The following is a 22,945-nucleotide window of genomic DNA, read 5'->3' as shown; positions in this document are numbered from 1 at the left end:
ATTGTAGAGCCTGTGTATAGATTCGCTGTTACAATAGCTGCGAAATAAAGAGCAGGTCACGGAAAGGAGATAGCAGCTGGTGAAATCAAGGTTCAGACGTCGTAACGTCTTTTTATTAACAGCCTGGCTGGTTCTCGGGAGCTAGTGATCTAGGAAAATCCGGGGAAGTGACGAGACTAGCGTTTAAGCCATGAATTCCCATCCTTGTCGCGGAATTGCTATTCGTATTCCGACCCCGGGAACAAGGCTCAGGTAGGGGTATGCCACTGGAGCTAGTAGTAACAGATGCTCAGTGTAACCGGCCACCGGGTTATCCGCTTGGAACTCTTTCCCTGGCTACTAAGCTCACTAAGTATTTTGTCTTAAGGAGTGAGTGCTTGAATGCTCAGAATGAGTTTGTTCGTGACTTGCTAGCTTAAGTCGGGTGATCCGAGACATACTACCAACGTCAATATGTTGTAGATTAATAACAATAATAAGCACACACATGCATAATCAACCCCTTACTAGGCAGTAACAACATATATCTTAGTATTCCTCCTATACCCCGGATTTCCCGAGCTACATTTCTCACCATGCTGTGCAGCCTAGACTAATTCATGGGAGGGCACATGCTTCCGCCGGCGTCTGGTACTCCGATGGCATAGTACGTACCGCAGTGCTTATCTTGAACGCGGGGTATGCGGAAATAGTCTGGTTGATTCCGAATGAGGAAAATTGGGTGGTGAAGGTTTTCAGAGAGGAATTAGTTGCAAGATATGCTACCACTCCCAGTACCCTGTGTCGATATCTTCCAGCCTATCTTCACGAGATGTGAGCGGTGCAGGGTAAGCAGAATCTGTAGTAGTATTGTGACTATAGATCACTGGAACATGCTCTCTATTGTAATTCCGTCACTGGGTTAGCTATGTTACCTAATCCCCGGGCGTGCACTCTTTTATAAGTTCAAGCCGCTCATTATTCACTATCTACCAATTCTGAATATTGATACCTATCGTAGCAGAAGAAACTGCAAGTTTACTCAAGGATAAACTTGATCCCGGCCAGTAGATTCTTGACAAACGTCTTCGTAGCACTCAATGTTGGAAACATCCAAAAGACATGGGGCAGCCCTTCATACACGTCAAGCTTGACCTTGACCCCATTACTGCGAAGTTCATGCTCCATGGCGACATTATCATCTCGTAAAGGATCCGCTCCGCAGGCAACAAGGTAGACGGGCGGGAACTGAGCGAGGCGCGATGAGAGCAAAGGAAATAGCCACTCATCATCGGCATGCTTGTCGAGACCAGTCGATGCTGCACCAGAAGTCAGTATCTGCTCACTAATGGTAAGCCAGGTCGTTACATACCGTTGATCATCTTAGCCGTCTGTCCGTCGATGATTGGGACATCTGTAGCGTTCTCTTCCATCGATTTCATGAGGTGTTGGAGATGCTTTGGCACATTGGCTTCATGAACTGTACCTCCAGCCATATTGATAACTCCTTTGAGCTGTCCCTCTCGCCCAAGTTCAATGAGCCTGTGAGCCGTGGCAAGGGAGAGTGTACCACCACATGAGCTGCCAAGCATGAACACACGTTTCTGGTCTCCACCTAGTTTAGACGCGTTATCGTAGGTCTGCAAGTCATCATTTAGTGCTCTGGGAATATTTGGAAGCTGCAAAGCAAAGTTCGCTTACCCATGAGAATCCGTCAAAGGCATCCTGAAAAACGACCTTGATATCGACTGAGGGTGTAAGACGATATTCGACGGAAACAATGATGCAAGGATACATCGATGCTATCAGTCTGCAAAGGCCATCTTCCATATCAATCGATCCATCAGAGAAGCCGCCACCGTGACAGAAAACTCCGATGGGAAAGACTTCTTTGGACTCTTTCGGTTTGTAGATACGGACAGACACGTTTTCGTTTATCTTCTCGTCCGCTAAGCCACATCGGTTAAAGAAGAGTCTACAGAGGGTTGCATACTAACCGACGTCAAGTCCGTCATCCCGAGGAGGGGGCAAATGAGCTCTGATGTACTTCCCAATAGCCTCCCCTCCAGCGCGATAATTCTCCATTGTCCCGCCGAGGACTAGTCTACCGCCAAGCTCCTTCTCGATCTGCGACGGGTGAGCTTCGTCAAAGATTCTTCAAGGGCTTGAGTCTTTACCTCTAACCATTCAGGAGCTAAATAAGGCGCCATCTTTGAATATCTCCTCGAGTACAGTACGATTTTGTTAATAGAGGCAGGAAAGGTCTAGGTGGATCTGCAATGCCAAGAGAATGCAATGTGTCATTCTATCAGAGGTAGTCAGTTGGTCGGCTGTTTATGTTTCCTGCACGACGACAAGAGCGCCCTCCCGTAAGTAACCTGGCGGAATACCCGAACTGACTGTTACAGAACGTAGTTGCATCGGAGGTTTCTGCAAATCGTACCTTGGATCTCATCCGGAAAAAGTTCCGACTGTATGGGTAGAGGCTAAGAAGCATCGTTGAGTATTACGTGGCGTCTCGCATTCCTCCATCAACGGATCTTCCTGTATTATGTCGGACAAGCCGCAACAGAAGGAAGACTCGTGGTAATTGACGTGTGGAAGGTAAGGCTCCGAGGTCAAGGTCAGTAGGTTGGCTTAGATTCGGTTTGGCCGAGATGAAAAAGAGGACGGGTCGGAAGTTCCGAAGTTTGCAAATAGGGGGTTGGGGTTCCTAGCCGTCACACGACCCAAATGCATGGTTACCAATTAAACCTACGGATAAATTTGACAACCTTGCATCTCGACGTCGTTGTTTCAGCCCTGGAAAGAGGACAAACTACAGAACAATCACAAAACTCACGCATCCACAAGTCAATATGAACAAATGTATCTTCGTCGACGATTCTTGCAATCTGTCTATCCGCGACATACCAGAAACGTACCATCCCAAGGACGGCCAAGCCCTGGTTAAGGTTGAATACTCTGGTATCAACCCAGCTGATCTGAACCATCCAAAGGATCTTGGTATGAAGAACAACGTTTGCGGCTATGAAATCTGCGGCACCGTCATAGAAGCAGGAAGGCATAGTCGCTACACAGTAGGAGACGTCGTCTTTGGATCTAACCATCCCGGACGCTCGAAACCAGGATATCATGGGGGACATCAAGATTTCGCTATTTTGGAGTCAAACCTGATGTCAGCCATGTTACCCGCCCAGGTCCCTCGTGCAGACGCCGCCGCTCTCAGTATAATGGTCCGTTCAGCTGCCGATGCATTGCTTAATCATTTCGAGATCCCGTTTCCTGCCATAGGCGTCTTGGGGCCACCTCCAGAGGGTGCACTTCTCGTTTGGGGCGGCGCGAGTAGCGTCGGTAGTGCAGCGATACAACTCGCAAAGGCTATGAGAGTGAAATGGATATTCACTACTGCTTCGCCTGCCAACCATGAGGCACTCCTTGAGCTCGGCGCCACAAAATGCTTCGACTATCGAGACCCCAATGTCGTTGATGCTGTTCGAGCTGAAACTGAGAAGGAGGGAGTCACCATCAAATATGTCCTAGACACTGTCTGCAAGAAAGGCAGTCCTGGAACCATTGAACAGTGCGAGTCGATCGCTACAGCACCAGACGTCACACTCGTCAGCTGCCTGCCCCAGATCAGTAACCCACCACGCTGGAGAATGGTTTTTGCTTCAAGGGAAATTGACAATCCTATCCCGTTCGAGTTTCCTGGTGGGAATAAAGCAAACATGATATGGGAAGCACGACTAGAGAGGGCGGTTATTTGGGCTGCGACAAACTATGGGGAGCAGTTCCGAATTCCAAATGTTCAGATTGTGGAGGGGGCAGAGAAGGGGATTCAGGCTATCAAGGATGTGAACGATGGCAAGGTCAGCTTGACCAAGATTGTCATCAAGCACCCTCTTTAGAGTGACATATTGGTCATTTACTTGCTTCTGGAACATAGGATTCATGTCATTGATATCTCAGATATAGCTGTTATTGGCTGGCCAGTTTCTGTTCATCCCGAATAGACCGAATATACTGTCATCCAGAGTTTGCACGTCGTCTACCATAAGTTTAGTGGTTGATTCTTCCTCAAGGTTGCAATATAATTCACTTACCTGCTCCTGCAAATTGGGGATCTGCTAGGAGCTGTCCCATATCCATATCACCCAGTTCTTGTAGCAACGGCATGTTGTCATCTTTGGGCATGTTGAGGCGCTCTCCTATTCGGATGAGTTGCTCAAATGTAAAGCACAAATTCTGAGCTGCGAAGTGTCGACACTTGGAAACCTGGAGTATTCTAATGGCCTCTTGGAAGGCATCTCTGCATTCCGGCCCATAGGTTTCTGGGTCTTGAGAAACAACAAGCAGGATTATAGCTAGTGATGAGACGGTGAAGTACTCGTACGAGCTTCGAAGGCATTTTAACGGGACCGCCTTGTTAATGACACTAGAACAGAGAAAGATGGTATCTTTGGCGCACTGGATGCAGACCGCGGCTGCTGCCAATTTCTCTCGATCGCCTTTGTATGAGTGAAGGAGGGGCTTTCGTAGTAGTATTCGAGCATGGTTGATCCGTACCTCCAAGAAGATTTCTAGGTCATTCATAAGCACGTCGTTTTGGAGAGGATTCCAATGGTTGTTAAGTGAAATTGAAGACCGGGCAGCTGCTGTGAGGTCTCGTAATTGATCTCGGAGGCGTTGCACTTTGTAATCGAGATACTCTTTATGCTGTCGACTTTCGGCAGCGCTCTTGGTCGAAGGCTTGAGCAAGCCCAATATCTCTGAATTGAGGCGAGTATATTCCATGGTTACGATTAAAAACGGCGCCGATATTCCCTCACAATTAGTTAGATCATCAGTAGCTAACCGGAAAGCACCAAGGTGAACTTACAAGATCAAAGCACTTCTCATCTATGTCTTCGTCCTTCGTGGTATGAGGAAGGTCCGTTGCAAAAGAAAACGTCCGGTCTAGTACGTATACACAGCAGAATAGCTCTTTGGCAGAAAGCGAGTCAGGGACTCCTGTATTGTTCTCAATCCCGTTTGATGCTTGGTGAAGGCCAAGTTCAAAGCATGTCCTCGAGGCCAAGCTGATGAGCCGCCACGCCTTCATATGTTCCGATTTGTGGAAGAAATACAAGCCCTAAAGGTGAGTATCTGTTAGTTGGAGAGGTGTGCAATCACGGTGGGGGTCGCACCATTAAAGTAGCCATGACAACATCGTCAGTATCTGGGCTGTTCCCGATAATGACCTTCTCCACTGACCAATCGACGTATCGCTGGAGGTGACGTGCTAGAGGGCTTGTGCTATTATCCTCTACAAGGAGAGTAAGGCCTAATAGAGCTTTGAGAATATCGATCTTGGTCAGGCTAATGGACGGAGGCTGTGACTTGTGGTTGGTGGAACGTCCAAAGACTGTATCCAAGATCCAGTCCGTTGAATGAAGATCAAGACAAGGGTAAATCGGGTAGATGGTTTCTGCAAAAGTAGAGAATAGCTTTCTAGCCTTCTCATAACCGAGTTCGATAACCGATTCCACGCAGTCTTCAAAATTTGGGACAAGAGTTCGGTGCAAGGCTGAGGACAAGACGCTCTCCGTGCTTCGGTTATCCTTCTCTGTAGGTCCTACTATGCCATTGGCTTCGAGACAGGATTTCGCCAAGTTGAAAGTATCAACAAAGCTTGAACGGCGAGCTGCGGGCGATCTGTCGGTACATCGAGGATTTTGAAGAGAGTTGTCTAGACTATTACTGGTGTGAGGGGAGTGGCGGCCTGCTTCACTCAACGTAATGTTGCCGGAAGTCGCCGATATGCGGGGCGTGGCTCCATCTTCAGTCGACGGAGAGTATTCCGTTCGTCTTGAAAAGTATATCGATTAGAACAGGGTCTTTTGTAGGCACGTAATTCGGGATCTTACAAGCTCATTTCTGCAGCAATTGGGCTCATACTGGGTATGTTGGTACGACGCGGGTAGGAACACTCCACGCCACGCTTAGTACATCTCTGACAGGGCCACTGGCCGTCACACTTGACCTTTCGAGACTTGCACAGCATACTATACTCAGTGTATTAGCGTACTGTAGGTATGGGTGGAGGTTACGGACCATGCGATGAGAGTGTACTCGTTGCGCTTTCGGCGCACGCTTCGAGTGATACGTTGGGTATCTGGCGCATCTTTGCTGGAAACGATCGGCAGCGACATGGTACTCTCAATCTATGGTATCGATATTGAACAGAGTCAGTTTGGAGAAATGCATCCAAGTTAAGAAGCGACTTAGTAGGACATGTCTTGGATCACGTGGGTGACCCCGCGCACTATAACCTCGGGACCCCATAGTAACTAACGGGTTCCACAGTCGTTTGGCAAACAAGTAACTAAGCCAGTTCTATTAGTCTTGACTTTAGTATACAGAAACATGCGATGGTTTAAGTAATTCAGAACTTCTGTCTTATCTTGAACAGTTGAAAAAATGTCTACACATTTTATCTCGGTGAACGGCCCCTTCATTTCTAGGAAGCTTGCCATGCCCCATTCATTATATGTGTAGCTCCCATGTATACAACCTAATGTTTTGGGATTCACTCCCGCTTTGCTACATTCTGGCGCATCACTTCCATCGCGTCATTCATCAACCCACAGGCTTCCTTCCATGCCGGCCTCAAGCTCACTCTCTCCCACCAGTCTCGTAGATATGGCAACTCAGAAAAGAGTACGTCAGCTCCCTTCAAATCAATGAGCTGTGACACCCAAGGCATCGACCAGATGTCGACGAGCGTGAAGTCTGCGCCAGCAAGATACTTGACACCAGACAAAATCCCGTCCATAGCCTTGAGCGCGCCATGTAACTCACTCCAAATATCTTGCAGTGTCTTTTCGTCTGCTCTAGGTATGCCCAATATTCTATCAGAACTTGTTAGCATCGTCATATTCAATAAGCTCATTTATAATTCAAGGATAAGGGCCTCGTACGGTTTGATGATGATATCGCCGCAATATTTCCACGCCGTAGTGGAGAAATAGCATACTTCCATTGACGCGGCCTCTTCAAATGAAGCCATGGCATCTACATCGCCGATATCTGGCATCAAGGAATTCGCTTGGTTGGAATATGCGATAGCAACATAACGGGCAATGGCGCGGCTCTCTTCAGAAACTCAGTAACATGATACTACTTTTGGCAAGCAGAGAGTCAGGTTCATACCACAGATTCGAAGAAGTGTTTCTCCTCGGCTATCCAGCACATCTAGAATTGGAACTTTGCCAAAAGGGTGCAGTTTACGATGTTGAGGAGTCTGCAGAGAATCAGTATAAATGCGACAGTCCAATCAATCGATCCACGCACCCGGGTCTCGAATTTGAGAATGTCAATATGTCTGTATTCCCAGCTGAGACCTTTCTCGAGCAATGCATGCGCGGCGGTAATTGTATATGGGGAGACATAATCTCCATACAGTACAAATTTGCGCGCCCTGAAGAAGGAGTTAGTTTGAAACCCTCGTAAGAATGACTGGGGTTGATAGGCTGCACACATTTTGATGGAATCGGGTTTAGAACGTTGCGTTTGTCACGGGAGAAAATGTGCAATATGCTCTCACCTTAGCAGAGATTTATAATCAAAGTCCTGTTCAATAGCTCTACATTTTATGGTCGTATCATTATCATGATCCGAAAAACAAAGCTCGGAGGTCAAAGTCTGGGGTAGGCAATGTGGGGTATGGGGTTCGGTAGTTCCGAGCTTTATTAGCCTGAATTGGGCTAGCCGCCGAGATCGTCAATCCTACGCTTACGCGTTTTGTTTTAACCAAGTTTATCTTCTCTCTCTGCTCGGCTCTGGTCTCTTCATTTGCCTGAGACTCTAGTTTCGGAAAGTCTCATTAATATTTCCGAACAACTCACAGCGGCATTGTAACAAAGTCTCAAAAGAGTAGCTGTCAGGTCAGAGTTTCATTGCTCGGATAACCCGCTCTTGATCTCGTGCGACGATGGAACTTCCGAGCTCGTTACTGCCGAGTAAAATGGAAACAATGGAACAGATTGCTTGAAGGATAGCAACAAGCGTAATGCTCACAACTAGTACAAAAATAGTAGCAATAGCTTATCGATGTATATAACATAGCTTTCAAGTCAATTCAGCCGAAGTAAAAGAGCAGCATCCAAAGCAATACCAGAACCTCCGTTAACCAATACTTATTAAGATCTTCTCTGACCATGAGCCCTGAGATCCCCGACTCCCAAGACTTGGCCAACAGGCTGACTGAAGCCAAAGTCTGGAGTCAATTCTATCAGAATTATAATCCAGACTACAAAGTCTCTGACAAGACCTTTGGTGACCCTTGTTAGTCTTGGCTTTTCTCATACTCTTCACTTCCGAATATGCATGTTAACTAATATTCAAAGCCAACCGTAAGATCAGGGTCATCAACATAGGCGCTGGTCTTTTCGGCATCAATCTTGCATACTGGATCTCCGTCAAGTGTCAGAACTTTGAGCTCACTACTTTCGAGAAGAGTAGTGAGCTCGGAGGTGTCTGGAACCATAACAGATATCCAGGAGTTGCCTGCGACGTTCCATCCCACGTGTATCAGTACAGCTTTGCACCCAACCCGGATTGGCCACGATTCCTTAGCCCGTAAGTCAAATGCACTCGCCAAGGCTGTTTGGGACTTTCACTAAACCTAACTGAGCAAAGAGGTAAAGACATTCAGAAATACCTTCAGAAATGCGCCACCACATTTGATCTCGACAAATACATCAAGTTTCATACCAAGGTTCTGAAGGCTGAATGGCATGAAGAAGGATTCTGGCGCGTATTCGTGCGTGAGGAGCTTCCAAATGGCGAGTCTCGGGAGTATCATCAAGACGCTGAGATCTTGGTGAACAACTCTGGAAGCCAACACAACTACCAGTGGCCCAATGTTGAGGGTCTCGATAAGTTCAAGGGAACGGTAAGCTTTCTGCTTCCAGTATGTCGTGTAACCTCGCTGATGCATTTCTCAGTTGCTTCACACTGCTGCATGGGACGAGCGCTTTGACGAAGAGGCGTGGAAGGGCAAGGATGTTTGTGTAATTGGCAGTGGTGCTTCGGCAGTACAGGTAGTGCCTCGGATGCAGGTAAGGCCCTACTACTCGTGTTAGCACTGAGGCGCTTCTAACATTTGTCAGCCAAAGGTTTCCAAGATGACTGTGTTCTCTCGCACTCCAATCTGGTTTGCACCTGGACTCGCTGGCGATGAATTCAGCCCTGAATGTAAGTGCAAGTTGCCCTCGAATAGGGAGACACCGGACACTAAGTATGCTCAAAGATTCACCAGAAGACCGAGAGGAATTCAAGAAGGATCCTTCCAAGCTTCAGGCCCATGGCAAGAGCATCGAGAGGCGTCTTAATAATCTCTTCCCCACCTTTTACAGCGGTACTGATCACCAGAGAAACGCAATCAAGTTCTTTTACGATCAAATGAAGATCAAGATCAAGGATCCAAAGCTTCTCCAGGGTGAGTGCAAAGTTCGACAGCACATGATAATTCACCTATATTCTAACCCACTACCAGGTTTCACTCCCGAGTTTGTTCCCGGATGTCGCCGTGTCACTCCAGGCGACCCTTTCATCAATGCGATCCAAGAGCCAAACGTCGAGGTCGTCTTCAAAGGCGTGGCAAAACTTACAGAAGACGGTGTTGTAGATACAGATGGTAACGAACGAAAGTGTGACGCTGTAGTCTGTGCAACTGGTAAGTTCCTTGCAAATCGATCGATTTACAACCGAAGTTCTAACAAAGGCCAGGCTTCAATGTCAACCTCATTCCGCGATTTGAAGTCATTGGTCCAAACGGCCTCTGTATATCTAAGGTTCTTGAACAAAGCCCGGACAGTTACATGTCGGTTGCTTTGGCACAGTTCCCGAATTACTTTCACGGCAGCACTGGTGCCTACTGGCCCTCTGCCAACGGATCTCTCATCGGACCAATGGATGCTGTTGCGAACTATGTAGTCCAAGTCATTCAGAAGCTGCAGATGGAGCACAACATTATCAGCGTAGTTCCAAAGCAAGAAGCCATGGACGATTTCGTCGAGCATGCTCAGACGTGGATGAAGGGCTCAGCATGGTCGTGGGACTGTCCGGCTTGGTACAAAGCACGGTCTGGACCATTGAAAGGTCGGGTGAACGTCATTTGGCCTGGAATTACACTACAGTTTGTGAGAGCTTTGAGAAAGGTCCGCTGGGAGGACTATGATATCAAGTACGCGGCTACCGGCAAGAAGGGCGCAAATCGGTTTTTATATCTTGGCGATGGCCTTGTTAAGGAGACATTCGACCCGGAAATGGATGACTCGCCGCATATTAACCTCGGGGCCATTGACCCTAGGTGGGCGAAGGCTGCTGGGTTGACGTTTGTTAAAGGTATGCAGCTGTTGAATAACTCTGAGGTTTGCATCAATGGTAGAGCTATAGATCAGTAGATATTTGCAACTACTAGTATATTGAGGCTTAACATATTCCAAGGTATTATCGATTGATTATTTTGTCCGGGCTAGCTTGCCTAAACCATTGCCACATACCGCTGAAATCATGCACTTCATATAGTATCTTCAAGGTATAGGGAAAGTGCTACTACTGACAATAACAGTGTCAACTTTGGCGTGAGATATCAGCACACTCGGCTATCAGTAACTTAAATGGCGTGGTAATGATGCAGCTGGGAACGATCTTCCGACGCGGCACTAAAGAGACAGGACGCCACATCGGCCCTTGCACTTGTTCTTCTAGCTGGCACTCGAGCGACGGACTTCACTCTCCTGAGGCTCTGGTGGCGGACGGGAACTGACGGCGTTGCTGTTAATGGTTAGTCTTCTCACAAAAGAAGGCTTATGATTTGTCCACTGCTCAACCCCTAATCCAGTTCAGTGAACCCTTGCATTCAGCTACTACCGGCTGGGAAACTCACGTCCGCTAAGTTAATTGTTTCTTCATATTCCAAATGAAGTATCTCAAGAACATAACCGAGCCAGCTTGCGAATCCCACCCATATAGTTACTGCAAGAGATTATGGTAGTTCTGCCATTTAAGCAGACAGTTGATAAGTACTTCAAATATATGCGCTTTTGTACGATATTATTGATTGGTAACACCGCTCAGCTGAGTCGTCTGACATGGAAGCAGGGATGAGAATGTCACCTACTAGCACATGATCATGAGGGTCCTGTGCGCAGTGTCTGGTATTGAGGGTCCACCAAATGACATACAGTCGGGCATTTCTGCAGCTTTTCATTGGATCGCAGTATCAAGCCATGTCAATTTATTGTCTGAGTGACAAAATCTCGATTTTCAACCCCCGCAAGGCTGGAAGCAGGCCGCGAAACTATTGGCAGCCACCTGAAGCCATTTTCAATCCAGACTCGGTCGGGAAGAAGGAAAAAGAAATGCAAGGACATAACCGGGGTTCTCCATGCTAATTTAATTGAAACTATGTATCTATAAGAGGGCTTGCATCTGCAGCGCGGTGAATTTGGGGTTCTCCGCACTCCGTCCGTCAGCGACAGTCCACCTGAAGCATCATGAAGTCCTCCAACCATCATGGCCACAGGCCAGAACCTCATCATACATACCAGCCAACGGTGCCGACCCCTACCACCCGAATCCGTGGGGTCGCTAGAGACATTTGGTTGGCGTGTATGATATCGTCTATCCCTCTCATTGCCTTCTCTGCTCTACTTCTCGGTCTCGTCTTTCACTACCAAGTCATTCCCAAGAGCCCTATCTCTTCGAGCTTCCAATCTGCAGCGTCAGCAGATTCCAGCGTCATTTATGTCGACTTCCCTGCTACCACTCTAATCATTGTCGCATCGTGGTCTAGCACTATGGCGCCGCTCATCCTGCCTTTTCTCCTGACCCTGGTCTCATTTCCCGTGTCTAGAACATTGATTCAAGCGAGTCAGAACGGCGATCGAACCAGACAGCCAACTCCGCGACAATATGCTCTTATTCTTCGCACCATGAGCAACGCTTCGCTAAGCGCTCTATGGAGTTGTGTTACCTATGTGTTTACCTCGAAAAGGAAGAGGGCACCAATGACGCAGCCCTTGACATTCATGACATGGATGCTAGCCTTAGCTTCGCTTCTGAGGTAAGAAGATATAAGCTATGGTGATTTTGGCTGACCCGATCAAGCATGTTGGTCTTTGCCACGGATACATGGTTGCATTTCGTGACCAAGACAGTTCTTCTCACCCAATTCTCACCAACAACCTTCGATAGCGCCAGCTTCATGTTCAACGAAAACTGCACAAACATCAACACTACCTTCGAAGGCGGCTGTACGCTCAATAGTGCGGCAGCAAATACCTTTTTGATCAATAGCGAACCTTCACTGGAACTTCTCGCCAACGTCTCTAGTACAAATATGGTGCAGCAAGTCGCCGACTCCACTGGCAAAAGCTACGCCTTTATCGGCCTGCGACCAACTAATCAAAATGCCAATTTGGACTATACAGCTACATCTTTCGGAGCATCGTCTCAGTGTCAGGTTGTCACAAATCATTGCATAAGTGAAGACGGCATTAGCGGTCCGCAGGCAAGCTATAAATGCGACTTTGGCCCGGTACAGGGAGTTATACCAACCACTCAGGTGGATGCAATGGTCCTCACTTATTTCACCGACTCATCAATGAAGAAGAACTCTTCTTCCCTCGTATCGTTGCCGAACCCATATTACTTTACTGCTGTGGTCAGCGTCAACCAGAACTTGGGCCGCAACCCTAAAAGGGGCCTGATTGATGATCCTGATATAGCCAGCGGCCTCCATGGGTCGACTCTTTTCGCATTGCTTTGCAGTACCAAGGTCCTTGATTGGAAGTATACTTCGATAAATGGCTCCGTTAAATCCTTCTCATACTCTCCGAGCAACTCGTCCACTACCAACATTGTGATGGGGACTCAAGGATATACGCATGTCGGCGATTCATATATCCTCCAACAAACTAGTCTGGATGTATGGCAAAGCGACACAGCCAAAGAGGTAGCTGAAAAGTTCGCCGAAACATATAGTCGAACCGTCCTGGGTGCAATTGGAGGAGCTTTACTCTCCGCACCAGCTGAAGAGGCCCAGTCGCGGTCCTCGAAGCTCGTAGCAAAGGTTCCCAAAGGTCCTCTGGCATGTCTCCTCGTTGCGAACTTGCTTCTTGTTATACTTGGACTGTTCCTTACCATTCGAGCATTCTTCGCATTGAGTGGCGATGTTGGGGACGTGCAAGCAAGACTCGGCATTACTGCACTTGTTGCAGCGCATTTTGAGGCAGATAAAGGTGAGACTGCGGTGGAAAAGGTAGATCATATGTTCCAGGAGAGAAATGGAGGTGACGGGCCGCGCGTAGGTGTAGAAAGGAGTGCTTTGGGTGGATGGAAGTTTGCCAGTTATCGGAGTGTATACCAGATCTGAGTCGACCAATGGCAGCGCGTTCAAATTCAAGTAAAAACTATATATAAGACTATCTCCTATTCAAGAGCCGTCATTATGCTAGTTGGACCGGAGGAATAAACGGGGTATGCTCAAGTGCTATCTCTCGTACACGTTTCGCTGGCTCCGACTGTAAAGCAGGTATCATCTGCCAGCTAGTGGTTGGTGTAGCATGGCCACCCTCACAAATCACGTCCGCCAGGTTCATGCAGAAAAGTTGACAATTGTTGTTGTAGACATTGTACTCCGGCACCATTGCCTTGATGACCTCTTCGGCTGTACATGCACGTTAACCTTTGGCACTCCAGGTCTCAAAGTGTTACTCACCGGCCTGTCGAATAGCTTCGTCGTTAAACGTAGTCTTCCCAATCACCATCGGCTTCTGCCATGCACCGAAAAAGGTCTGCGCTGACGTCTTGTCATTGTTGTACAGGATCTTGAAGTCAACATCGCCGCCTAGCTCGTGATAATAATCCCCAACGAGGATAGCCCAGTGGTGGGTAGGATCAGGAGCTGGGTTTGATGAAACGAAAATAGGCTGCACTGCCACATGGGGGCTGGTCACGGCACCGATGAGCTTGGCGATCATGCCTCCCACTGCATGAGATCCCAGGAGGACCTCACGGGGCGCGTCGCTCTTGCTTGGTGTCGCTGGGGGGATCACATTCTCTTGCTTTCCAGCAACTCCGAGTTTCTGCAAAGGATGTCGAAGAACATCCTTGATGATGGTTAGAGGAAAGATTCCCCCAGTAGAGGGGTCCGTCAAGGACTGAGCTGGGGATGCGGTAGCGCCGGTGGCTTCCTTGAGGTGCTGCCAACTGGCATTCAATTAGTAAGTCCCAGGTGAGAAATGTCAATGGCCCTCACATTGATCCTAGATCCATTTTCAGTCTTGATGTGATCGAGTGAGCTTTCGTATGATGCGTACAGAACAGAATGTAACGCAGGATGAAGAGGCAGCACAGAGCCTATATATATGTACATATTCAGGCATTAGACCATCAAGGGAAAGGGTATCCATAATTGAGACCATAAAAGTGATAAACTGTGTTGACGGTCGGTGGTTTGTGGCTGGCTGAACAGTGTTCTAGACCACCCAAATGCATATTCTTTCACCCATTCTCAGTAACAATCACACCATTTTCCGACGCTGGCCACCAGTTATCTGACGCAGAAATTATATATCACTTTCATTAAATATTATGCATATTTCTCTCAGCTTTCAGATTGCATGTGATCATAAAGCTAAGCTGAATGTGTGGCGCTCACCTAGCCTATTTGAGCGGCATTTCGATAGCTTCAGAGATAGCGCATACCCTAAACTATTATGGGACTTTATTCGATTCATCAAGCGAGAGCAATTGGATGTCAATCGTTCCCTCTAATGCATGTAGTTTTTCACAGGCGACGAAACAGTGGAACAATACGTCGTTTTCAGCCCATCTTGATCATTTGTCGTACGGAAACTGGCCAGCTTCCAACTGAGTGCTTGGTAAAACTCTTGGTTTCTCGATTTCCCCTTCGTTACCAAGTGTAGTATATCACAGCCTCACGAGGAATCGCCCGTTTCAACGTTTATTCATTAATTTTGCTAACGTAAGTCTTAACCAGCTTGTTGAGGCATATAAAGAAGTCTCGCAAAATTTATCTAGTATTTATTACTCTTCCTACTACTTGAATGACTCCTCATGGTCCATGAACGGGTATTATCTTACCGTGTTAATTGAGAGCAATGTCCTCCCTTTTTAAAATATTTCTGCTCTTTAATTGTGCTGAACTTGAGCTGTATCTTTCCAGACTACTAATGTAACTCCAGGAAGGCTATGACTAATTATATCTAGGACAGGTTATGGAGCTAGTACCTATTAGGAGGTCTACTGGGGAGACAGTGCTCGTCTTGTGCGACTCCTTGACCTTTAGCTTATTTACTCTCTGGGTAGAAGTGTATACTCTGGTATTATAAGACGAAACTCAAGCGATACGTGATCTGCTAATAGGTGCCGCTTTTATGGCACCCCTCAGCCCCCTATTAGCCCCCTATCAGCCTATACTGCAGCTACTTACCCTAAGCTCCTAGTCCCAGAAATAGGACTAGGACCTTGAGTGTTACTATGGTCTAGACTCTATAGCCTTAATGGCAACTAGGGGTAGCTTTTAATCTTATTTATATGCTAGGATATTACTTTTTAATCTCTTAATAAAATCCTAGAGCTTAGCTATAATTAAATCCTTTTATACCTAGAGTAATAAGCTTTAGTATAAGACTTTTTACTTTTAAGAATTAATTATATTATTATAATAAGTAGTCTTATACTTTAATAAATTAAGCTATCTTTTTTTTAATTTATATTTAAACTTCTATCTAATATTTAAACTTAATTTTACTTATTTATATATAATATTTTTTATTATAGTATTTATTTTTAAATTCTCTTATTAAACTTTTATATACTATTTAATACCTATAAATTATTATTTTTATCTTCTTATTAGCGTATTTCTATTTAATAAAAAAAACTAAAAGTATAATTAATACTTTTTATCTTAGATTTAAAAGAAATATAATAAAAGAGAGTAATATTATAAATAAAATATTAATTTATAAGATATTTTAGCTTATTATAAAATTATAAGAAGATAATAGAATTTTAAGTTAAAGAAGTATTATATTAATTTATATTTAAGTTATTTCTTAAATTATATAAATATATATTAAAAAATAAAAATTAAAACTTTAATATATAACTTATATTATAATTTATACCTATAATAGTATTATAAGGCTTTTATAAGGTAGCTATAATATACTTATAATTACTTATATAATAACTATAGCCTAATTTTTTACCTTATAGCTTAATAGCTTATATAACTATTATATAATAATTACTATTAGTAAATAGCCTAAAGGTTAAGGGTTTAATTCCCCCTTATAGCCTTTAATATAGTTACTTATAAGGATACTTATATAATATAATAAGGTAACTATAAGGTATGCCTTAGGAGGTTAGTAGCTATATATTACTTATATGGCTTAGTTCCCCTTATAATAGCTGGCTTTAGTAGGCTTTAAGGATAAAAGCCCTTAAAGAGGGAGTATTATATTATAATTTATATCTATAATAGTGCTATAAGGCTTTTAAAATATAGCTATAATATACTTATAATTACTTGCATAGCAATTATAGCCTGATCTTTTGCCTTATGGCTTAATGGCTTATATAATTATTATAACTTAGAGTTTTTAAAAGACTTTATATAGAAAAGTAACTTATAATATTAAAAAAGAGGATATTAAAAATAAAGAACTTAATATCTCTAGCTAGGAAATTATATAAAAATACTAAAATATATTTATAATAGCTTAATAATATACTTATTTTATATAATTAATATTATTATTATTATTCTTTTTAAGTTTATAAGTTAGCTTTAAAAGATATATTTAAGTATTTTTAAAGTCTAATATAATTTAAATATTTATTATCCCTATAACTAGTAAAGCTTTATTAAGTTAAATTATTATAATTAGCTACCTTAATTATAGCCTAAACCTAGCTATATATATACTAGCTAAAAAGCCTTACTTACTTATTAGCTAGCCCTAACCTTCTTCCTATAACCTACCTAAAAAAATACTATACTTTAATTATCTATTATATAATAAGTTATTTAACCTAAATAACTTCTAACTATAACTGCTAATAGTATTATAGCTATATTATTATAATACCTATCTAAAAAAGCTTATAGCTACTTAATAAGGCCTTTTATATTAAAATACCTAACTTAATCTCTTATTTTATAATAGCTCTTAAAGACTATAAATATAAAAATAAGCTTTATATTATAATAATAAAGATTAAAAAGACTTAAAATAAAAAAGATAATATTATTTTTCTTAAATAAGCTATTTTAAGCTATAAAATAATAGTATTAAACTTAGTTTTTTAAAATTAAGGAAATAATTAAGGACTTAAAGGTAGTATTTAGCTTTTATTTATTTTTAAACTTTAACTATATAAGAAGTTCTTATTACTTAAATAAATATTAGTATTTAAATATATTAATACTAAGAGGCTATTTTAATAAGTAGAACTGGTAATGTAGGATAAACTAAACACGAGGTCAAGTTACGTTTTTGGGGTACCTTGCTTATACTTTCACAGCTATCTAATAGCATGTTCTAGGGCACATAGGTCACTTGGCTCCAAATTTCCAACAGTCAGAATAGAGCGCGTAAGGCCTCTCGGAATGTTTAGTCAAGGTAAGACTCTCCAACTTCCTACACACTACTTTCCAGGCCATCTCGAGCGCCCGAGTAATCAGTGCCCGTCAACGTCTGTTTACCTTCTCTCTCTCTTTTGTTTCTACGAAATGACAAATTAAACCAACTCCAATTGTCTGGGTCTCTCTGCGTTATCTGCGGTCTCGGTGTTTCTGTTCCATGGTTGGAGGGAAGTACACGCGGTTGATGAAGGAAACGAGAGAAACTGGACCGAGATTGCCGTTGCCAAGGCGACTCAATTCCTTCTGAATTAAGCAAAATTGAGCAGTGCAGCAACTGCTACAAATCTCAGCGGCAAGAAGACAACTGTGACATAGATAAACCGTTTGATGTTGTCAGCGCGTTGTTGGTCAAGACGATTGCTTATTTTCTCGAGAATTTCCGAGAGTCAGTTAATGAACTTCGACACCTCTTGACAAGTATGCCTTAGTTCTTGTATAATGCTCCCGTATCGACTCTCATCATTATTGAGACAATCACACTATTGGTGGTACTTTTTTTTAAATTTTCTAATACATATACCAATGACAGCTGGATACGTAGATGACTTGAAACAACTTCGTAGATAAAACTGCTACTCTAGTATAACTCTGATACTACAAATGTCCTAAACCTTCAGTCAGCCTCAGCACCCTGAGCGCCACACTTCTCTTCGCAGTAATAAGTAAACTGTGAACTGATTAGTATCTCGAATTCCACATCAATCTTTCTAATCTTACCTCATCGCCGCCAATGTGGCCCTCTGCCGAGTTGCATATTGTTCCATCCTAGTGAGAATTAGCCAAAAGAACTATCAAACTTAGAGCAGCATAAGCTTACAAAAGTACAATCAGGGCATGTGTCCCACATCTCACCACCAGTGTTTCGCTGCTTATACATATCGCAAGCGCACTTGGTAGCATCGGCAAGAACTTCATAGGTGGTCTGCCAATTGTTGCTTGGGCTGAATGGGGTTCCGCCTACGGGGGACGACACCCTGTTGGATACACAGGCAGCAGCCTTGTGAAGAGCAGCGTGAGCACTATCGAAGTCGTTAGCTTCTTTGGAAGAAGATGTCGGGGGGGCTGTGTAGACACGACGAACCCGCTGACGGCCATGAGGGCCACTGAGAAGAGAGAAATTTGCATGATGAATAGGACACAAGAAGAGATAATAGTTTGAGGAAGTTGAGTTGGCTACTTGACCTTCTAAGGTAGATGAGCTAAGATCTTTATACATCTTGCCTCTACTCTTCATTCAACATATTTCTTGCCGGTCCGAGAAGAGTTCCTGTGATAGCTAAAGATACAAGGGCCTATATAATAACTCTTTGATCCAAACAGGATATTCGTAAACCGATCATCGGTGAAGCCGTACATCGGCAGTTGAGTTTGGTCTAATATTCCCGCCTATCAGGTAACACGAATTTGATAGTTTCGTGCCATGATTCAAAAACCCAGTGTCAAAGGATCCAGCGTCTTTCACTATACGAGCTGCTGTTCCTACTAGTTTGGTTGCCCCACAAATGAACTAACTACAATAGTGACTTGATCATCAACAACCCTGAGAAACCTGAGACGAATCTCCACTTCAGATCTCCAGAACTCGCGTCAGAAAAGGAAAGTGCGTTATTTACTCACCCCAGATAAAGTTTATTAAAATAAGGATTGGCATCGCGCCTAGAAGCTGTCAAATGTATGGAGTGACGTAGCACGTGTGATCCGTTTTCTGGACGATACGAGGAAGGCTGTTCGGCTTAGTGCTGTTGGGCGACATGAAAGTCAGAAGTTGATACTTTCAATGGAACAAGACCCAACATTTGATCATCGCGTTTGAGTATCACGCTCAAATATAAATACTTGGTTGGCTCCTACTTAACGAAAGCAAATCAACCACCCCAACTCATACAATCGCATTCTCCCTCACCTCTGATCTCTCATCTCTCATATCAAACTCAAGTCTGATAATCTTTACAAGATGCATCATCTCAGCCTCGTCTATGCCTTGCTCGTTTCTGCCACTGGTGCAATTCCGCTAGAAGATTCCCCCTTCCCCGGAGCCAGCAAGTGGACTCCAAACCACCAAATCCAGGCCGGCGATGTCATTGTCCCCGTAAACGGTGTTTGTAAGTTGTCATTCCGAAGGTTGTTTCGAGAACATATGCTGAGAACCTGATAGCCTACGTCATCAAGGAGGAGGCCTATCTTGCCAAGCTCAAGGCCGAAGGCATCAAAATTGGTGCTCCCGAGCTGGACCCGTCTTGGATCTCTTACAACAGTACCGATCTGCCCAAGCCCAAATACCCCAAAACCTCAAAGGGCCAGCTCGGAAAGCGAGACGACTGTGACGGTACCTTCTACATCACCACCGACAAGACTGAGACCTTTGTCGATTGGGACGTGCAGATGTCGCCTGTTGTCTGCGCCGTTGGGGACATGGACATTAGTGTGTCTTCAGGCTACAGTGTTGCCAACACCGTTGGAGGCAGTGCTGGAGTCGATCTCACGTTCGTCAAGGACAAGCTGGGTGGGTCTCTCGGTATCGACTACAGCCGCACCTGGACCACGCAGACCTCAGTCATCACCAAAGCTACTATCAAGGACGGTCAGTGTGGTGTCATGATCACCAAGCCTCTCACCACTCGTCGTTCTGGTCGTCAATTCCGAGGCTGCATTGGATCTGCCACTGAGGTTGGTACTTGGTATGCCGATAGCCGTGGCGAGGGAAGCTACAACGGCATCACATGGATTGAAGGTGCTATCTCTGCTTGTGCTAAGCCTGGTAGCAACCCTCCGCTGTCTCGCTGCAACGGACAAGGAAACTTCAAATGAACGGAGAGAAAGTTGAAGAGTGAGGGCCGATAAGACAAGATTTCCGAGTTAGGCGGCATTGCGTCTGTGCTTTTACGGAGGAATGCCCAGAAGGAAGGTATTTTAGATGGTTCCAGTAGCTGTGATAGAGCATGCGCTGGGGTAGAATTCTACAGAATTATGTAACATCTTAGTATATATTTCTATATCACATAGATTTAACTATTTAGTCTTGACGTATATTGGTTTTATTAAAACTCTAGAGTCAGGACCTGAGCTATCTCTAATGGCGTCTTATTCATTCTAATTTTATAAGTTGAGCAGTATAATATCTAAATTAGAAACCATGCAAACAGGGACGAATAAGTAATGCAATGGTGGTTATTACTAAATCTAATCTCTAGATTAAAAATGGCGTTTTAAATTCATTGCTCGCAAAGTACAACATTAACATAGTTTACAATACCTTTGGATATAGAGCGTGAGCTACCTTCTTCTTCTCCCTGATCCGGACCCCGGTAAGTCTCGGCTCCTGTATAGCATAACAGAATAATATACTAAGATAACTAGTGCTTCTGGCTGCTGCTGATTTAAGAACACGACGTCCTTATTATTAACAGCAACGCAGAACGCGATTAGGGCTTTATACAGGCAGCGACCCTCCTCCTCTAAGCGATTATATAGAGCCAAGCACCCTTGCCACATAAAAAAGGCCCTCTGCTAGGCCTGTGCAGAGAAGGGGGACAGGTACGTATCATTGACCCTCCAGTAGAGGATCTTTATCTCGCCATTGCTACTGGACTTGTCAAAGCACTAGACAGCGTCTGCGATGCGCTTGGCTAGAGGCTCGAGCTTGGATGTCTTAATGGTGGCCAATGACTGGCTTGCCACGGCCTTGACTTCTCGATAAATGCCGATATATATAATAATCCAGTCGAGGAACGAGCTGAAGCAATCCTAATAGTTCTAGATAGTATCACAGAGGACATAAAGCCTTGGGAACAATAAGAAAAGGAATAAGGGAATGCAGCTATTATCTAAGATCTCCTACTTAGTCTTATTAAAGGATAATAGGGCCCGGATCTATATAGCTGCAGCTTCTTATTAAAGTTCCCATTAGCAGGGAGATCCCTGGCTTAGGTAAAGAGCAAAGAAGGTGAGGTGTTCATCCATAAAATACAGCGCTTCCAGCACGGCTCCAATAACGACCTTAGATATTATATAAGAGGAGAAGAGGGTCAGCTGCGGGGAGTCATTTAAGCCAGTTTCCATATGATGCAAGAGAGCTAGACGATTGGCGGTGTAGAGCTTGTATATCAAGGATAGGAGAAGTGCATGCTCAGGTCAAGCGTTTTCGATGCCTGATAAGGATGCATAGCCGGAGGACTGCGGCGTCTAGATAACCACTAATAGTGCCAGAGAGGGTTAACTTAACAGCCTGTATTCCGGGATAGGGATAGATCTCGAGCTCGATCTTAATAGTGCCGAGGGGGTATAGATGGAATCTCGACGGGTCCAGCTCGGGAGCACCAATTTTGATGCCTTCGGCCTTGAGCTTGGCTTCATCAGACGTTTCCGCCTACCTAAAGATACTACAATACCTATCCGACTAGTCTACGAAAGGCTTATTGCCGTTCCACTGTCCCGGAAGCATCTCATGGAAGATTTGGTAGCCGTCAACTCAAACAGCGACCTTATTATCAGAACCAGAGGTGGCTCTTGGCCACCGAAGGGAATAAGCCAGGAGGATAACTTTCTAGATTTAGCTTGGCACGAGCGAGAATTCAAAAGTCGCAAGTCATTTGCATATGTTATTCATGACAACGACGATAGGTATGTCGGCTGCTTCTATCTTTACCCGCTTGGCACGCGAACCTGTCTCAGTCCTGAGCTGATAGGATACGATGTGGATGTGAGCTGGTGGGTCACAGGGGATTTCTACTCAATGGGCTACTACATGCTGATGTACCGAGCTCTCAAGTCATGGATCCAGGAGTCCTTCCCATTTGAGAAATCATATTTCTCAAATCAGGAGATACCAAGCCTGTGAATAGGAACATGATTATAGAGCAGAGGGAAGATTTAAAAGGCATTATATTCCTAGTATAAGAGAGTGCTATAGCTCTAGAAAGGAGTATTAAAAATATAAGTGAATATATTATTACTTATTAAATAAGGTCTCTTAAATTATAACTTACCTTCTTTTATATATATTTAAATACCTCTAAGCTAAGTCCTTGTATTATAATAAGCTTCCCTCTTAATACTAGTAAGTAATTATTATTATTAAATAAGATAAAAATTAATTTATAACCCTATAATTTAGTATATTATTAAGCTCTATAATCTACTAATATCACTTAGCAGTCTGATTATAGCAGTAAACTTTCTTTACATACTTAGGAATTCGTATCTTAACTCGGGGAACTTGTGCTGGAGATTGAA

At 44.2% G+C, this 22,945-nt stretch overlaps 9 protein-coding genes across 9 annotated transcripts; 5 read left to right on the top strand and 4 right to left on the bottom strand.

The window, feature by feature from the left end:
- Positions 1–877: 877 nt before the first annotated feature.
- BKA55DRAFT_567402 (Alpha/Beta hydrolase protein) lies at positions 878–2,590 on the bottom strand. The gene is made up of 6 exons (XM_046192731.1): positions 2,423–2,590; positions 2,157–2,284; positions 1,977–2,106; positions 1,681–1,928; positions 1,352–1,619; positions 878–1,298 (listed from the first exon to the last, which is right to left on the bottom strand). Exons 2-6 carry the CDS (start codon positions 2,187–2,189, stop codon positions 1,018–1,020), a joined length of 960 nt encoding a protein of 319 aa, XP_046050587.1. The 5' UTR covers positions 2,190–2,284; positions 2,423–2,590; the 3' UTR covers positions 878–1,017.
- A 247-nt stretch (positions 2,591–2,837) lies between these two features.
- BKA55DRAFT_510376 (uncharacterized protein) lies at positions 2,838–3,890 on the top strand (the record flags this gene model as incomplete). The annotated part of the gene is made up of 1 exon (XM_046187592.1): positions 2,838–3,890. The coding sequence occupies one exon, from the start codon at positions 2,838–2,840 to the stop codon at positions 3,888–3,890; it is 1,053 nt and encodes a 350-aa protein (XP_046050586.1).
- Positions 3,891–3,947: 57 nt separating this feature from the next.
- Positions 3,948–7,503, bottom strand: BKA55DRAFT_689836 (uncharacterized protein; the record flags this gene model as incomplete). Its single annotated transcript, XM_046199401.1, has 10 exons — positions 3,948–4,030; positions 4,086–4,806; positions 4,862–5,113; positions 5,169–5,829; positions 5,889–6,026; positions 6,076–6,185; positions 6,641–6,872; positions 6,942–7,116; positions 7,174–7,264; positions 7,315–7,503. 10 exons carry the CDS (start codon positions 7,501–7,503, stop codon positions 3,948–3,950), a joined length of 2,652 nt encoding a protein of 883 aa, XP_046050585.1.
- Positions 7,504–8,180: 677 nt separating this feature from the next.
- BKA55DRAFT_727624 (uncharacterized protein) lies at positions 8,181–10,430 on the top strand (the record flags this gene model as incomplete). The annotated part of the gene is made up of 8 exons (XM_046201160.1): positions 8,181–8,307; positions 8,370–8,601; positions 8,662–8,917; positions 8,970–9,083; positions 9,135–9,219; positions 9,275–9,463; positions 9,521–9,700; positions 9,754–10,430. The coding sequence occupies 8 exons, from the start codon at positions 8,181–8,183 to the stop codon at positions 10,428–10,430; spliced, it is 1,860 nt and encodes a 619-aa protein (XP_046050584.1).
- A 988-nt stretch (positions 10,431–11,418) lies between these two features.
- Positions 11,419–13,456, top strand: BKA55DRAFT_567393 (uncharacterized protein). Its single transcript, XM_046192730.1, has 2 exons — positions 11,419–12,094; positions 12,139–13,456. Exons 1-2 carry the CDS (start codon positions 11,526–11,528, stop codon positions 13,403–13,405), a joined length of 1,836 nt encoding a protein of 611 aa, XP_046050583.1. The 5' UTR covers positions 11,419–11,525; the 3' UTR covers positions 13,406–13,456.
- BKA55DRAFT_567392 (uncharacterized protein) lies at positions 13,457–14,378 on the bottom strand. Its single transcript, XM_046192729.1, has 3 exons — positions 14,291–14,378; positions 13,751–14,241; positions 13,457–13,699 (listed from the first exon to the last, which is right to left on the bottom strand). The coding sequence occupies exons 1-3, from the start codon at positions 14,305–14,307 to the stop codon at positions 13,479–13,481; spliced, it is 729 nt and encodes a 242-aa protein (XP_046050582.1). The 5' UTR covers positions 14,308–14,378; the 3' UTR covers positions 13,457–13,478.
- A 3,948-nt stretch (positions 14,379–18,326) lies between these two features.
- Positions 18,327–18,838, bottom strand: BKA55DRAFT_509765 (uncharacterized protein; the record flags this gene model as incomplete). Its single annotated transcript, XM_046187544.1, has 4 exons — positions 18,327–18,380; positions 18,431–18,478; positions 18,531–18,687; positions 18,795–18,838. The coding sequence occupies 4 exons, from the start codon at positions 18,836–18,838 to the stop codon at positions 18,327–18,329; spliced, it is 303 nt and encodes a 100-aa protein (XP_046050581.1).
- Positions 18,839–19,667: 829 nt separating this feature from the next.
- Positions 19,668–20,521, top strand: BKA55DRAFT_509543 (uncharacterized protein; the record flags this gene model as incomplete). Its single annotated transcript, XM_046187531.1, has 2 exons — positions 19,668–19,815; positions 19,869–20,521. 2 exons carry the CDS (start codon positions 19,668–19,670, stop codon positions 20,519–20,521), a joined length of 801 nt encoding a protein of 266 aa, XP_046050580.1.
- A 1,477-nt stretch (positions 20,522–21,998) lies between these two features.
- BKA55DRAFT_539164 (uncharacterized protein) lies at positions 21,999–22,550 on the top strand (the record flags this gene model as incomplete). The annotated part of the gene is made up of 2 exons (XM_046190103.1): positions 21,999–22,333; positions 22,385–22,550. 2 exons carry the CDS (start codon positions 21,999–22,001, stop codon positions 22,548–22,550), a joined length of 501 nt encoding a protein of 166 aa, XP_046050579.1.
- Between the last annotated feature and the right edge of the window lie 395 nt (positions 22,551–22,945).

The sequence above is a fragment of the Fusarium redolens genome (genome assembly GCF_020744475.1).
Source record: "Fusarium redolens strain MPI-CAGE-AT-0023 chromosome Unknown BKA55scaffold_7, whole genome shotgun sequence".
NCBI classification, from domain to species: Eukaryota; Fungi; Ascomycota; class Sordariomycetes; order Hypocreales; family Nectriaceae; genus Fusarium; species Fusarium redolens.
Note: the sequence above shows the minus strand (reverse complement) of the source record. Positions and strands in the feature narration are given on the sequence as shown.